General features: G+C 41.0%; 1 protein-coding gene across 3 annotated transcripts in view; it reads left to right on the top strand.

Moving 5' to 3' along the window:
• Positions 1-14886, top strand: part of MYRIP (myosin VIIA and Rab interacting protein) — a 209022-nt gene that overhangs the window by 157780 nt on the left and 36356 nt on the right. For 2 of the 3 annotated variants that reach the window (XM_059482118.1, XM_059482136.1), the window contains exons 8-10: positions 1264-1413; positions 13622-13799; positions 14695-14790. In XM_059482118.1, the coding sequence (XP_059338101.1) occupies positions 1264-1413; positions 13622-13799; positions 14695-14790 (424 nt within the window). The remainder of the gene's footprint in view (positions 1-1263; positions 1414-13621; positions 13800-14694; positions 14791-14886) is intronic. The other variant, XM_059482127.1, reaches the window with a different exon arrangement.

Consider the following 14886-nt stretch of genomic DNA (forward strand, 5'->3'; position numbering starts at 1 on the left):
CAGGCACAAAGTTTTCTAATGTCAAGAGGTATGGCTCTGGACCGTATACATCACTTCCTAAAAGATATAGTGACCTGTGACCTGTGATATATTTGCCAGTGACCTGACCATACCGTCTACTGAACCTTGCAACATGTTCAAAGAAAACAGCATTAATCATTAACACTGAATTCTCTTAATGATGCTGTGCAAGAGAAGCTCAAAAATCACATAACCCTTGGCATGTCTGAATTTTGTGGCTTTTAAAGTAAAGCTCATTCTTCTCCCTGCAAAGCTCATGGTTGGCAGAATGAAAGTGGAGGGCTAGTGGGAAAAAAATACCCCCTGAGTTTGTCTGGACAGTTCGGAGTAAGGCAAGATGAGCATGAACAGAGCACTGTTAAGGTCCTGTTATCAGGGAAGTAACAACTCTGCTAAGTTGGTCTCCTTCCATGAGAAGTAAGCTAGGTGCCACATCTCTGTATAGACTGTGGCATTTAACAGTGTATGGATCACACACTAGAAGAGGAACATGTTGTTTATAATGCTGTCAAGAAAAGCCAGAAGAGCAGCAGCTCACTGGAAAATAATCTGTCTTCTTTTTAAGGGTGACGTTAGACTATCAAGTAAGTCTGTTTATCGAGTGTTTCATAGTCCAGAGCCTCTCTCAGCCAAGCTTGAATTGCTAGTTTTTGTCAAGAGCTGCCTAACAAGATCTTTTATGCCATAGAATAATGTTCTGTAGCTGTATTTCAGTTGTGGAAACGAAGTGTAGCAGGATATAATCTGTCAGTGTAGGGAGACATGAACTCTCTCTGTCTTAAGACGGTGTAGATTTTCAAAAATAAAAATAGTGTCTAGAGACCTTAGACCTCTTTGTTCTCACTAGAACGTGTCTGCGTGTCATGGGAGCCTTTGAAATTCCCCTCATATCTGTATTTTGTGTTTCTTGGCAAAAAGTCTTGTCTGAGAAAATACTTGACACTTCAATGCTGCTAAAGTGTTACTGTAGCAACAGGTTTCTATGTTTATGTAATTCACCTCTGGTATTCCTACAGGCACTGTTATATATTGCATCGCTGCTTATGTGCTTGCAAGCGGTAGGACTTCAGATGAGAAGTAATTGCATGAGCTGGAGCTAGAGCAGAGAAAAAGTCAAATGCTTTTCCTGGGGAGCTTTCCTTAAGATGGGGTTCATTTAGATCTTCCCTTTATGGCTCAGACAGTATTTCCCCAGCAGCATTTTTCTGTCCCCTCCCACCCCGTTTCTCCCCTACCCTGCAGATTATAAAGAAGCAGAAGAGCAAACCCGAGCAGGCCGAGGCCGACTTGGAATGGCCGCCGTCGCGGAGCAGCGGCCTGGCGTCTGGCGCCGTCTCGGACCAGAGCATGCTGACATTCCCAGGGAGCCGCAGGGGCTCCTACACCTTGTGGGTGAGTGCTACTGCACAGCTATCCCTGCTTTCTGGGGCACAAAGCCAGAAGATTGCAGTCATGGATAAGTATACTTGCTGCCTGGAATGGTACGTAGAGACTTGCAGAGAACAAGCATTAATTCTGTGTCTGGACAAGCTGTCACTCAGTTGCATGCTCTCCTAACACCCCATGGGCCATGGAGGTACATGACAGACATTGTGTTGTTTTGGTGACTGTGCTGGGGAGGAGTAAGTTTGTGATATGAGCAGTCTCACTGCTTGATTTGAACGCTAACACGACTCAATGCTTCAGTGTTTATTCCTCAAAACAGTTTTTCTGCTCACTTTTATGTAAGTCTTCGCTGACTGTTATGTTTCCTTTTGTATAAAGTTAGGTTTCTGTAATGTTTCTTTTTTTCCTTAGCCATCTTACAGAAAACAGCCCCCACCAGCAACAAAAAAGGAAACTCAGCTGCAGAACACCATTTATGTCTTACACTAAAGAGTGTTTCCTCCTTCCACTTATTTCTCAGCACAGTGTCTTTATCTCCTGCTATAAAGCTGAAGAAAACTTGACAAGCTGCATTAGTAACAGTTTTAAAGGAGCAGCAAGTAAAAAGCAGTGAAAATAAGCTGTAGGCTTGGACAAGCACTTTGGCAATCAGAGAGGGAAGACAGTGACAGATGAGTTAGTTCCAGTGCATTTTGACACTATGGTTTAAGCTGCTGCTCCCAAGTGTCCTGCTGCTGTTCCAGTAACCACCTCTCCCCCCCTAGGCAGAACCACCAGAACTGAACGTGGGCTATGTCCTGGTTCTCAGCTAAGTTTGCTCACTTACACTCCCAGTGAGAACAGATCTATGCCAGAATATTGACTCTGGGCCAGAGTTGCTGAGATACAGACTTGCATCCTAGTCTTCTGACTGTTTGCAAAATGAAGGGATACTGCCTGTAATGTCCCACTGTTAATAAGTGATCATAAGTTAAGGTGAGCACAATTCAAGTGCTTTGCTCTGTCCCTCCTAGACAAGTTGTTTGTGGAATATAAAGGCCAGGAGAGAGAGAGTTAATTTTGTGTCTGACTCAAATGAGTTTTCTTTCTTAAGGACAAGACTCAGAAATACGCTGTTCAAACCCTCAGTCATTATAACAGAAGCTGTTCTGCATTTGAAAAGTTAACTTTGAACTCAACACATTTTGAAATTCTCTTCTGAAGTAACAATTTATTCCTGATTTTTTTGCCAGAGGGAGGTTCATCAGTCTGAGTAGTAGTAGACTTTGTGAAAAATACCAGAAAAGCAGAAATGTCGCGCTAAAGTGCAAACAACTTCAAAACCTCTCTAGCCATCAGTCAGTACTAGAGATCCAGACGTGTACAGTATTTTATAAGGACACTCCACCTCTTTGTACAGGGTCTTTTGCCACATTTTTCACCATTTGTTCCAACTGTCTTCCCAGAGTGTTTTAAGGAACACGAATGAATTTGGCCATCTGCTGTAACTTGTTTCATCTCTCCCATAAATTTAGTTTCTGCCTTTTGCTTTGCTAGGGTTATGTTATCTTCTTCTTTTCTCCTTTGAAGTGTGTATATGTTTATTTTAGCTTTGCTCTGGATAGAGGAGATTTTTATTAGTATGACCAGACACCCTTATAAAGGAAGTATCATCCTGTCACTCCCATAGCTAAGATAGTTGCACTCGTGTTAGGCTGTTAGATAGCACAATTAAAGTCACTGGAAAGTCTACTGAAAGGCAATTTGTGCAGAGTGAATGTAGAGCACTTAGAGCCTGCTTGATTCTCACCAACAGTGCTGAAACAACTCAAATTCCTTTTCTGAGGTTGCTTTCCATTCCACTTTGTTTTCATTCAGCGACAAATGGGAAGCTGCATCTGTCAGTAGATTTGCAAGACTAAACCACACCACTTTCTCTTCTGTATATTGTGTGACAAAGTTATCTTTTCTACCAAAAGAATTGCAATTTTTTTTTCTTACCATAACAAAACCTAGCTTCTACAGAAGCTGGCAGAGAAGCCCTATGCCCATTCTAGGCAAAGCTTCTTACTGCCTCCCAGAAACTCTTGAGTCCAAGTCTGTAACAGCAAGTCTTGGATTCCACTACAATAAGTGAAGTTTTCTTAGTTCTTAACTGATGACATTAAGTGACAAAAAACCCCAAACTCTTGATTTCTTATATACATCCTAATATTGATCTGTGTGTGATGACTTAGATTAGGCAGAGATCTGCCTGTAATGATAAAAACTTTTTAATATTAGTACACAGCTAACAAGGGGTCTCCTGCAACAGATTAATTAGCACAGGTGTTCCTAGTGTAACCAAGGTTTTTGTGGACAGACACGGTAGCCACAACAATCCAAAGGGAAGGAAGAAGAAAAACAAGTTTTCATTTTTTTTCTATCAAAGCTATCCAAGGAGACGATTACTGTGACAGTTACGTACATGAATGTGTTTCCCAGTAAAGGTTATTTAACTAAAACTTCCCCTGTTTGAGTATTTCTTTGGTATACAGGCTAACAAATTAGCAAAGGCAGGATAGATTAAATCAAAGGAAAGAAGAAACATGATTAACAGAAAGACATGCCGGGGAAAGGGAGGTAAGGATAGCAAATCTTAAGGCAGTTAGAATTTCATAATTTAATACTGAAAATTTATCTTAGAGGAACTTTTTTTGTCTTCTGTGCAGAAGATAATATATGTGGTTTTGCTAGTGCAATGAAAATAATAAGATAAAATACATGACAATTGTATGCTGTACCACTGGCCTTTAGAAAACCATGTTTATTGTTGCATTGCTTTTTATTACCAAAGTCACTTCTTACAGAGTCAGGGGGTGCTGTAATAATCACAGATATCACCTTGTGGTTTCACCTGCCAGGAAATTTTTCTTTTTATCACAGCCATTTGTGTACAGCTCATCCATATCAGCCAGAAACTTCCAGTGGTCTCAGGAAGCCCTGCATTATCTCCCTGCTCATCCAAAACCACTTGCTTTGAAAATGTGATTAAATAAGTAAAAATTCCTCACTTTCCCCTTCCAAACTAGAGTATTGATTGTTTAACTGCAGTACTGTGGTGTGCTAGTAGCTATAGACATTCTCTTCTTTTTTTTCCATCTTAGATTTCTTTGAGAAACTTCACCCAGGCTAAAAATAGTGAAACAAGGCTGAATATTTTATTTCCTCATCTCATAAAAAGATATGGATGGCACCATCTGTTTCTCATTACCAATAAGCAAAGGCTGTGCAGTGTTGGGATAGGAGGAATGCAGAGCAATGGGTGGATGCTCCTCTGTTCTCTCAGTCCAGTTCGCCTGCCATACATCACTGCCAGCCAGAGAGCAAACGACCAGCTGGCAAATTGTATCCCATTTAAACATTGATGGAGTGAAGGCACCCTGGTGTGTTTTAAGTGCTGTATTAGTGGTCTTTATTTTACAGCATAAAGATTGCATATATAAACAAAAGCTCATCCATAATTTATAGTATATAAAACAGCTAGGGATATAGGGAGAAGGAGGATTTCATTAAATACACATTATGATGCATCTCAGGGGAAGCAGAAGTATACTGGTTAAGCTAATTTTAAGGTCCACAGTGTATTGCAAGTTGTTTATTTTTTCTTCCTTTTTTTTTTCCTCCATTTGATTTGTTTTAAAGAAAAGGAAGTTTCCACAAACTTGAGGTTTAGCACTGCTTTGGAAATCTCCAGAGGTTTTGCAGGTGCTCTGTACCTTTTAAGGTTTCTCACAAACAAAAGTGCTTGAAGGAAACCTTTTTGAGGAGGAATTCTGTTTAGCAGTCATGCAGCATAGTGGGAGAGGGATTTCAGATGTGTGAGGCATAGCACTGTAGATACCAGCTGGCATCAGTTCCTACCTGTCAATGACTGCATCAGAAACATCATATTTATGTCTAATAAATAAATGTGTCATGTCAGAGGGAAGGTGGAGCTTTTAACTTTTATACAGGAGCTGGCATCAGAAGGTTGCATGGCGTGTATTCCTGGGACCTACTTCCAGTGAGGCAGGTGTGCATTTATCCAGAAGTCCATCAGCTGGATCCCAGTGGGTTATTTGCTGTATTGTTTCCTTTGAAAGAAGCCAAATGCAGTGCCATCTTTGCACAGAATGGGAAAGAATAGTGCATTTTGAGATGGAAAAGCATTTGGTGTTCTAAAATTAATGTGTCGTTTTCATTAATATTTATTATTTGAAGATCCAGCTTTCTCTAAATACTTTCCAGGTAAATGATTATACTGGCATCTGCTGACTCCACAGGTGACACTGTGACATTGTAATCTCGGTGGAAAAACAATCCGGATTTCAGATTAAGAAGGCTCTGTCCATGGTAATCTGGTTGATTTCCCTCCTTCCAATGCTGCAGAAGGATAGGATGCAACTAGTCTCTGATTCTGACTCAGCAACTAGTGCCCGATTTCAAGGCTCAGGTGGCTAAATAATCAGTGCAAGGCTAAACACTACAGCATTGTTGTCTTTTAAAGTTGTCTGTGTAGTTTGAGTTTGTAATTCGTCTTGAGATGTGTCTCTAGGATAACATTACTGATTTTTGGTTTCACAGTACTATCCATCCAATGACAAACTTCCAAGACAGTTTTGGATGCTAGCTACATGATCGAGCCCATGCAGGCCTACATTCAGCTGCATTGCACTTACTGTCAGCCAGCCAAGATAGGTTTTAAGGCATGCAAGGGAATAGGAGAAAGGACAGAGAAGGGTGGTAATTGTATAATGTAATTTTCCAAATAATTAAGCTCATATTTTGTTCTTTCAGCTTCATTTTGTTTTAAAGATGCTATCATAATACATTCCTGGGTTTTGCAGAATTTTCAGGTCTAACTTAAAACCTGTGATGCTCAGAGCTGGGCTGCCTGACAAACCTTACTTTGTTTTTAAATTAAATCAGGGTGTATATTGCCAGAGGAAGAAGTAAATAAACTCAGAACACTTGAGGCTTCCTCTGGTGTTGAGTAGGGCATACAATGATTCTCTCTGATGGGCGAGTGCTGTGCTCAGCGCAGCTTTGTAGATGAGGGTCAGAACAGGACATGAAAGGCTGTGCAGGGAACTGAGACACCTAGAGATGGATAAAAAAAGAATAATGTGTTTAGTGAAGAGTATTCACTTGAAAAAGAGGTGTGTTTATGTGTAAGGCTGCAGTTAGACCTGAAACATGGGTGCTAACTCACCTCCTCCCCCTACCCTCTTATATACAAGCACTCTTCCTGAGAGATGTGCTAGTAGCAAAGCAAAATCCTCCTGTCCTGCACCAGAAGCAGGGATCTGGCTTTTGCTGTTCCTGTTTCTCTTCTGCAAGTAAAATGGCAATACTGTCACCACTGGATCCTAACTGAGCTCTCAGTGTCTTCAAACTGGGAAGTCTTTTCCCTGTTCTTAGTTTCATTTGTTTAAGTTTTTTCAGGACATGTCATACAACATTCAAAGTGTGGGAGAAGGGAAAAAGAATGGGCTCTGGGGGAACATGTGAGGAGCAGTAATGGCTAAATGAATAAGAGTACCTTGTAAAGGCATTGCATGGATTACAGTTGCATTGGTATATGTAACCTCTGTTCCACAAACTTCTATAGACTTGCTCACATAAATTCATTACATTGATCAAACTATGGTATTTTATGCTCCTAGCATTTCCCTAAATTGTTAACCTCATAAGTACAATAAAGGGATGTTTATACTCATATTCTGAGATCAATATGAAATATCCATTATTGCTAGCTTACAAATTCCTTGCAAACAAAGCAGTAGCACTTTCACATGTGGGCAAGCTTTTTTTTCCTTTTTTTTTATGCTATGGGTGATGGTGTAGAGCTACTGGCATGCCTACCAGCATTTGTTGAGGAATAACCTCTTGTCTCTCTCCCTTACAACCCTCCTCTCCATCTGGTTAATCAAGGTCAGCTAATCTGAACTGACCCAAAATAAATGTGCACCCAAATGTGGCTCTACATATTACCACACAGCTGTGCATTCGTCCTCTGACAGACCCATTCCTGATAAGCTAATCATTATTTTTGAAGTATTTTTAAAGGAGCAATGCTTTTAAGGGAATCAGATGTCTAAGAGCCCAGTAGAAGAATGGAAACAATCATTTGCAACCAGAATATGTCTGTCAGTAGTGAACAAAAAGCCAGCTTGGGCAGACCCTTGAAGGACATATGTTCTAAGCCTTTTGCAGGAGAGGGACCAGTCATCTTTGTTTTCTCCCAACCTGCTGTTCAAGGGCTTGCCCCATGGATGGGATATCCATAAGGGGTGGTTAGGAGGGAATTTTCTTTCAATTGAGTGTGAAAATCTGCCTGTTCTTGCCCTTTTTTAGAAAGTTGTTAGCAGATCCTTTTCCACATACAAGATTAACTAAGGAACAGATGCTCACAACCCTTGGTATTTCACTCCCACTGCTAGATGTCCTGACTGCATACATTTGAGCAGAGCAAAAATCACTTCCAGGATAAATAGGCTGTGGCAGAGTGGCATCATTTGCAAGCTCATACTGTCTCCTTCCTGGTGTGGGAGTTTTCTTACCAAAGGATGCATAAGCTGTTAATGCTTAGGGATTGCTACTGTATTTGCTACCAGACCTACTGGTTCTGTCTGTGCATTGATTGCATTCACAGAGCACAGCTGAGAAGGGGATTTGCTGCACCACTGGCAGGCATAGCTGCAGAATTTGCAAGGGAGCAGAGGGGATCAATAAGGTTGCATTTAAGTCATCTGAGTTTATGTATCAGTTCTAGGTTGATTCCCTTAATAAACAAGGTAGTCCTCAAAGCCCAACTTAGCGGCTGCCACTCAGGTCAGAGCTTGCCCAGCACAGGATTCAGAGTTTTGCCCAAATCCAGAGGAACCTGCCCTCAGCATGGGTGTTGAGGTCCCTGTGCCTGCAGGGGCTCCTACTGTGGTGACCCTGCAGCTGCCCTGTGGCACCCGGGGTTCCCAGTCCCTCCTGAACTTGGGAGCGTCCTTGACCTATTCCAAATAATTGCAGAATAAATTACTGTTTCACTAGTTCTATCAGAATGAAGAGTGGAATGTAAGAGTGGAAACAAGGTGAAATTAGAGGGAAGTGGGGGAAAAACATGCATGATCCAGTTCTAAAGTCCCATCAGATGGTTTTGTGGCCTCTTTTGAATTACCATTTTGGCTTTTCTTTAGGGGAAAGAGGAATTCTTTTTCATCTTTTGGTGAAAACCCAAACTTCTTCATCTTTTATTGCAAAATCTTCATGTTGTCTCTCTAAACAAAATGCATACATATAAGGCAGTGTTTCAAGGTAAAGAATCTATAGATTATCAACATTAGACTCAATATTCTTTATAATGGTTTATAAAGTTGTTCTTGCTTTTGGTTACTTGTTTTGCTTTTATTTATTCTGTGTTCAGAAGAGTGAGCTCGTAAATTGTTACTGATAGAAAATGGAATATTTATATTTATTAAGTAATGGAAGATGGGATTATTTTTATTCACTCCTTCCTTCTTTAATCTTCACAAACTACTTTGTCTTTTTAATGTTTTTTTATTGAATACCATCAATGAATGATTCCTTTTAGTTCTAGTTTAGTGAAAAATGAGAGTTCTCTCCATCCAAACATTATAAACTATGCAACAGAAATCCATGAAGAGGAATTTAAAAAAAAATAAAGGATAGTAATGTGTCTGTAATTGAAACAAATATGTCACAGGAGGTGCCACTAGGCAGGATTTGGTGGGGAACTCATCTAACTCAAGTGTCTAGAAGTGCATGTCAATACCCCAGCTGTATTTTGTGAGCTGTGCTGCACTGCCCAGCACTCCAGCGTGCAGCACCTGCCTCTGAGGGGTGTGTGCAGAGCACAGCAAATGATCTGCGGGGCTGCAGTGCCATCTGCTGATGCACCAGTTTGCTGCAGAAACCAGCGGCGTCCAACTGCAAACGTACAGGGCAGCCTTGACATTTATAACACATAAATACACCTAAAATAGCACTTGGTGGATGACTTGGGGTTTTTGTTTGCTGAGGAAGCAGAACTTCTGGCTAGGAAATGCACCAAGTATCTTTAGCTCCTTTCTTGACATCTCACATCTTTATAAATCAAAACCAAAGTTCCTACATTCCTGCCTTATTTTGAAAATGGTATCTAGACTCCTGTATTTTTTTGGACACTTTCAGTTCTTCTGCCCTGAGATCTTGATGCAATCCAAGCATGTAGGCAGTTGATAAAGCTTGAGGGACATGATTCCTTCATTTGGTCAGTAAAAATCCCTTGTTCCAAACCAAACTGATCTAAGAGCCTATCAGGGTAGCCAACCTTACCTCCAGTACCTCTGTGCATCCATTCACAGGGAAACCACATGGACCATCAGCTCCCAGGCAGGCTTCTCAAGCTTGCTCCCTTATTTTCAGTGTTTTGCTTCCTTTACAAATGCCCCCAAGGGAAAGACATCTCCTGTGGCTCTACAGATGACCTGTTTCCTCTGTGAAGAAGAGAAGCAGTGATGCAGCACAGTAATGTGTGCTTCTGCTGCCTGCACAGGTCAGTGCAGCAGTGAAGTCACCCACAGGGAAGGAGGATGTAGCCCATGCTGCAGCTGCAGGGCTGGGGAGTTAGTGGTGCTGGCTGAGTTTAGGTTGATGCAAGTGTGCCAGCCAGGATGAGGGCTTTTGCTGTGTTGCCTCTCACCAAATAACTATCTTTCTAGTTTGCTCTTGATTTGCAAAAACAACAAAAAGAGGTCTTGAGGTCATTTGCATTTCAGATAGAGTCCTGACTCGGGCTACTAATTGATTGGAGATTAACTTGTACACAAACATTTGCTTTTGTGCTCTGAAAAATACAGTCAATTTAGACTGGATTGTTCTCATGCCAGGATGTGCTTCTGTCCTGTTCCTACACCAAGCTTGGCTATTGACACGCCTTTTTTGTGTCATTATCAGTGCTACCAGTGATTTGCACTGCTCAGAGATTAATGTTTATGCTTTCTTTCCACCCCTGCTTGTCTGAGTAAAAAAATTCTATTATCTCACTCCAGCCCTACATGAAACTAAATTTCAGAACAAGAAATAACCTAATCCTCCACTTTTATGTATTCTTCTTTGGAATTGGAGCTTATCAGAACATTGGTACTCCTTGATCATTTCAGTCTTGCCAGATACAAGATCTACAGAGACCTGCAAATGTAGTAGTGAAGAGTGCAAGTTCAACAACGTCTCCCTTTTTCAGGGTCTAAATGTAGGGGTGCAGCCAAGCTATTTTATCATGCCATTACTTTTCTCTCCTTGAGCCTTCTGTGACATTGAACCATCCTCAGTGAGAAGAGGTAGTACATCTTGCAGAGCAGTCCAAGACAGATTTTATCAAAAATTCAGACAAAGTGTAGAAAATTAATGAGGATAGCCTCAAGCTAAGCTTTGGAGGCACCACAAGCCTTACTCCTTGCTGTATTTCAACTGGATTTCCTGGGAAAATTTCTTAGCAGTAGTTCCTGCCTAATACCAATTTCCTGCTCCACAGAGACCTTGCAAACTGTGGAGAGCAACCTTCCTCTGATCGACCCAAAAGTTTTAGCACACAACTTTAAAAAATCAGCTTTTCGCTAGATAAGCTTGTTTGATTATTTCAGATCCTAGGCTACTACACCACGTGGGACTGTGTCCACTTTCTTTTCTCTGCTTCCTTGTTTTTCAGTTCCTTTCATCCTTCAGGCTGTTCATCTTCTTCTTTTTAAATCCTTCAAGCTGTTGTGTCTCTCCTAGTTTCTCTGAGGGCTTATCTGCCCTATAGTGTGGATGCACCTGAGCTGGCTTTAAATTGCTCAGGTGCTGCTGGCCACAGCTTTGCTGCGAAAGCATCAGCCTGGGAGCAGGAGTGCCCAGCTACTTCAGGAGGTTTTGCAGCCTCTGCCAAGTTCTGCCTTGTCAGGGTTAAGCTGCTGGCAGGTCTTAGGTGAGTTGAGAGCAGAGAGCAGATGCTGCCATCACTGTGATGGCATCACTTTGCTGCGATGTTCATGAAACAGTGAGAAGGCACACAAGAAGCTGCCATTTAAACAAAACAGGAAAGCTGTCAAACATAAAGATAGCTCTCATTATTGGAGTCTGTTATCGTTTTACAGACTAAAGTTCTTCTTGGTATTATTCTTCTTAAAGATCCAGTTCTTTGTGTAATCAGGGAAAATAGATACTACTGATTGAACTGTAGGCTATTCCTTCTTCTGGGTCTTCAGCATCTCTTATCTCTCTTGTTTGCTATATGCACATGGAAAAAAGATGTGTCCTGAGAGAATATTCATGGACAGCCACCACGACTTGCTGCTTCCAGTATATAACAACTTTAACACAAAGATTTCAAAAGATGCAGCAGACACCAGAACTAATTTATTGAAAGCGTGGCAAGTTTGGTAGTTCTAGCTGTACAATGAATGAAGTGAACGACAGCACAATTAACACTCAGCAGAGTTCAGGTGGCAAATTTGTGGCAGAATTGTTTAAAATGTCCACATATACTGCCAGGATGAAATCAAAGTTCATGAGCAAATTCCCTATAGTGAAACAATTTATGTACCTGTATGCATTGCATTGAATTATTTTATTTTATTTTATTACTTTTTCATGGTTGAGAAGGATTCAGATGATCTTGATCAGTGAAAGATCTAGTTCAAGGTTTGGAACAGACTAAATGCACACTTGAATATGACTGACTTGGAAAAGTGATGCACCTGAAAGATTCCCTATAGTGAAATTACTAAACTTGTTGTGAATAGTTTATATCACTAAATTTGTCCAATACATCATATTAGGACCTATGTCTTTGTATGGACAAGATTAACAAAGTGGTAGCTATAGAAAATATAAAAAATATCTAGTGCAATAATTTTGGCTTTTCTTCATCAATTCAGAAGCCAAACTAAACCCCTGTGCTTAATTGAGTTTCCTTTTACTGCTGCGCCAAGGATACAGGAAGATTTGCAGTTAATTAAATCTTCTGGCATGGTACATGGGTCCCACAGAGGAGCATTTCAGATGAGAGGAGGTGCAGCCAGAAAGTGGTATAAGTGTGGCTTTCAAGGCAATGCTTATGCTGTCCTGGAAATTTAAGGGACTTGAAAATAGCTGAAAGGCAAGTTCTCCTTTACCTCACCTGCACCAGTGCAAAGCAGATCTCTGATACAGGCAAAGACTTGCCCTTTTGAGAGTAACAGATTAAGTTAATTATTTGTGATTTGAACATCACTAAAAATGTACAAGGATTTGAGAGTGCCAACTTGGCCTGTGCAAAGCAGCTGAGCCACTTGAAAACCTGGCACATATGGTCTTCTACTGACTCTGCTGGGAAGGCAACTTGACTCAAGCTCTGAGAGCCTTGTCTCTCCAGCTAAATCTGTGATTTGATATGCAAGTGTGAGTTCTGTTGAAATCAGCAGGACACTGACAGGACTAAAAGCTTTTCAAAACGGGACAAATTTAAATGTGTTTTCTGTAACTGACTTCTCTGTGCCTAGGTCAAAACTAAAATGTCTGATCTATTTATGTGGAACCAAAGGCAGGTCCCTTCCCCCTCAGTAGCAGTCAGGCTGATTAACAATTACAACACTATTTTATCTTGTTATGCCTCGAAATGTGACCCTCCTAGAACTAAACAGATGTGCAATTGTAGACTAAGTTGACTTCATTAGTAAAACAGAATAAAACTGCTCAGCATATTGGGTGTTATGTATGTATGTCCTAGCAAACAGAATTCTGCATTAAAATCAGTTGAGTTACATATCTCTTTCTGGGGAACAGGCTGTTTGTTTGCTTTTTTTTCAATTTTTAACTTCTGCAAATTGTTACACCAGATGGCCTGTTGAGCCAACAATAGATCATCATGTCTCACCACAATGGGATCCCTTTCTGGCTAACTTGAGTCAAAGCAGTTCGATATCAGTCCTCACCAAGCACATTCCCGAAAACTTCACCTTAATTATTTCTCTCCATCTGGTCCATGGTAGTATAAGCGATTTCCTGCCTCTTTGCATAGCATCAGAAATGCACATAAATAAGCAATTTAATGCTGAATTCTTTTGAATACATTAAATCCCATTTGTGATGTTAGCAGATCCCACACTTCCATGGGTAACTGAATACTAATTATGGTAAATAGTTGAACAATTAACTACTTCTGTTTTTAAATTTCACTCTCTGATTTTTAATCCCACAGAGGTCTCAGTCTGCATTCTCCCTGGCTAGTGAAGATATGGCCAGTAAAGGACAAGACCCTGCATCGTCTGTGGCCGAGGCCCTTGGGAGGCAGCAAAAGGGACAGTCCAGGAAGCAGAAGGAACGCAAGCACTCTGCTTTGCCCAGCTGGAAGAGTGTAGACAGGCTAAATGAAACAAGTAAATATTTCTAGTACGAATAAGATTCTTTTTTTGGTTCTCACTCGTGTGGAATAAATACAACTTAAAGCAAGGACCTTCTCTAGGGCATTTCTGCTGACCTTTGTGCTTTCAGAGGTCACATGTAAAATGTCTATTTGATGTTGCCATGTCACAATTTCATTGGGCTATGTTACTGCTTATTTTAACTTTCTTTTAAAAAATTTATTCAAAATTCGGGTCTTTGTGAAGTTGATTTTAGACTGCTACAAAGTTTAGACAACTGGTTTGGATATATTTCAGGGCTTCTAAGACAGAAGAGCTCAAGGGCCTTTCTTTGTCATTGGTAACTTGTCCTCCAGTTGAAGGAGTTTGCAGCCCATTGTATCCCTTCCATGACACAGGGTTACTGTTCATGAGCTTTTGTGGTGAGCCAGTCATTAAAATAATTCACATTTAGAATTCCTCCTTACAACTTTATTTTCAACTCTGATGAATTCACAAATGCAGTGTTCTGTGCAGCCCTACTCACTTGTGCTTCCAGACTTGTCTCAGGAAGCTGTATGTGTAGGAACTCCACAGACCAGCAGCTCCCCTGCATCTGACTGCTGTCATCATGCATTAGGTATGGATGTAATATGGATGATGGATAGTGAGCAGCTTTTCAAGTCAGCTCCATTCCTGCCTGAATCAGCACCCTGGATAGAATGCAATTCCCTGCTTACTTCTAGATGACATAAAGACAGGTTATAACTGTAGAAGATATCAATGTGTATAAGCATCTCAAGGCAGGGTGTCAGAGGACAGATCCAGGCTCTGCTCAGTGGTGCCAAACTATAGGATAAGAAACAACAGGCAGAAACTGATGCACAGAAAGTTCTACCTGGGTATGAGAAAGAACTTCTTCACTATGCAGGTGACCAAGAGCTGGAACAGGTTGCCCAGAGATGCTGTGGAGTCCCCTTCACTGAAGATATTCAAGAACCTGGATGCAATCCTGTGCCATGTGCAGGTTGGTTGGACCAGCTGACCCACCATGGTCCCTTCCAACCTAACCCTTTCTGTGCTTCTGCAGTTGTGGCTCCTGCTCTTGGGGTGCTCCCATTTT

This window comes from Ammospiza nelsoni, chromosome 1 (assembly GCF_027579445.1).
Source record: "Ammospiza nelsoni isolate bAmmNel1 chromosome 1, bAmmNel1.pri, whole genome shotgun sequence".
Lineage (NCBI taxonomy): Eukaryota > Metazoa > Chordata > Aves > Passeriformes > Passerellidae > Ammospiza > Ammospiza nelsoni.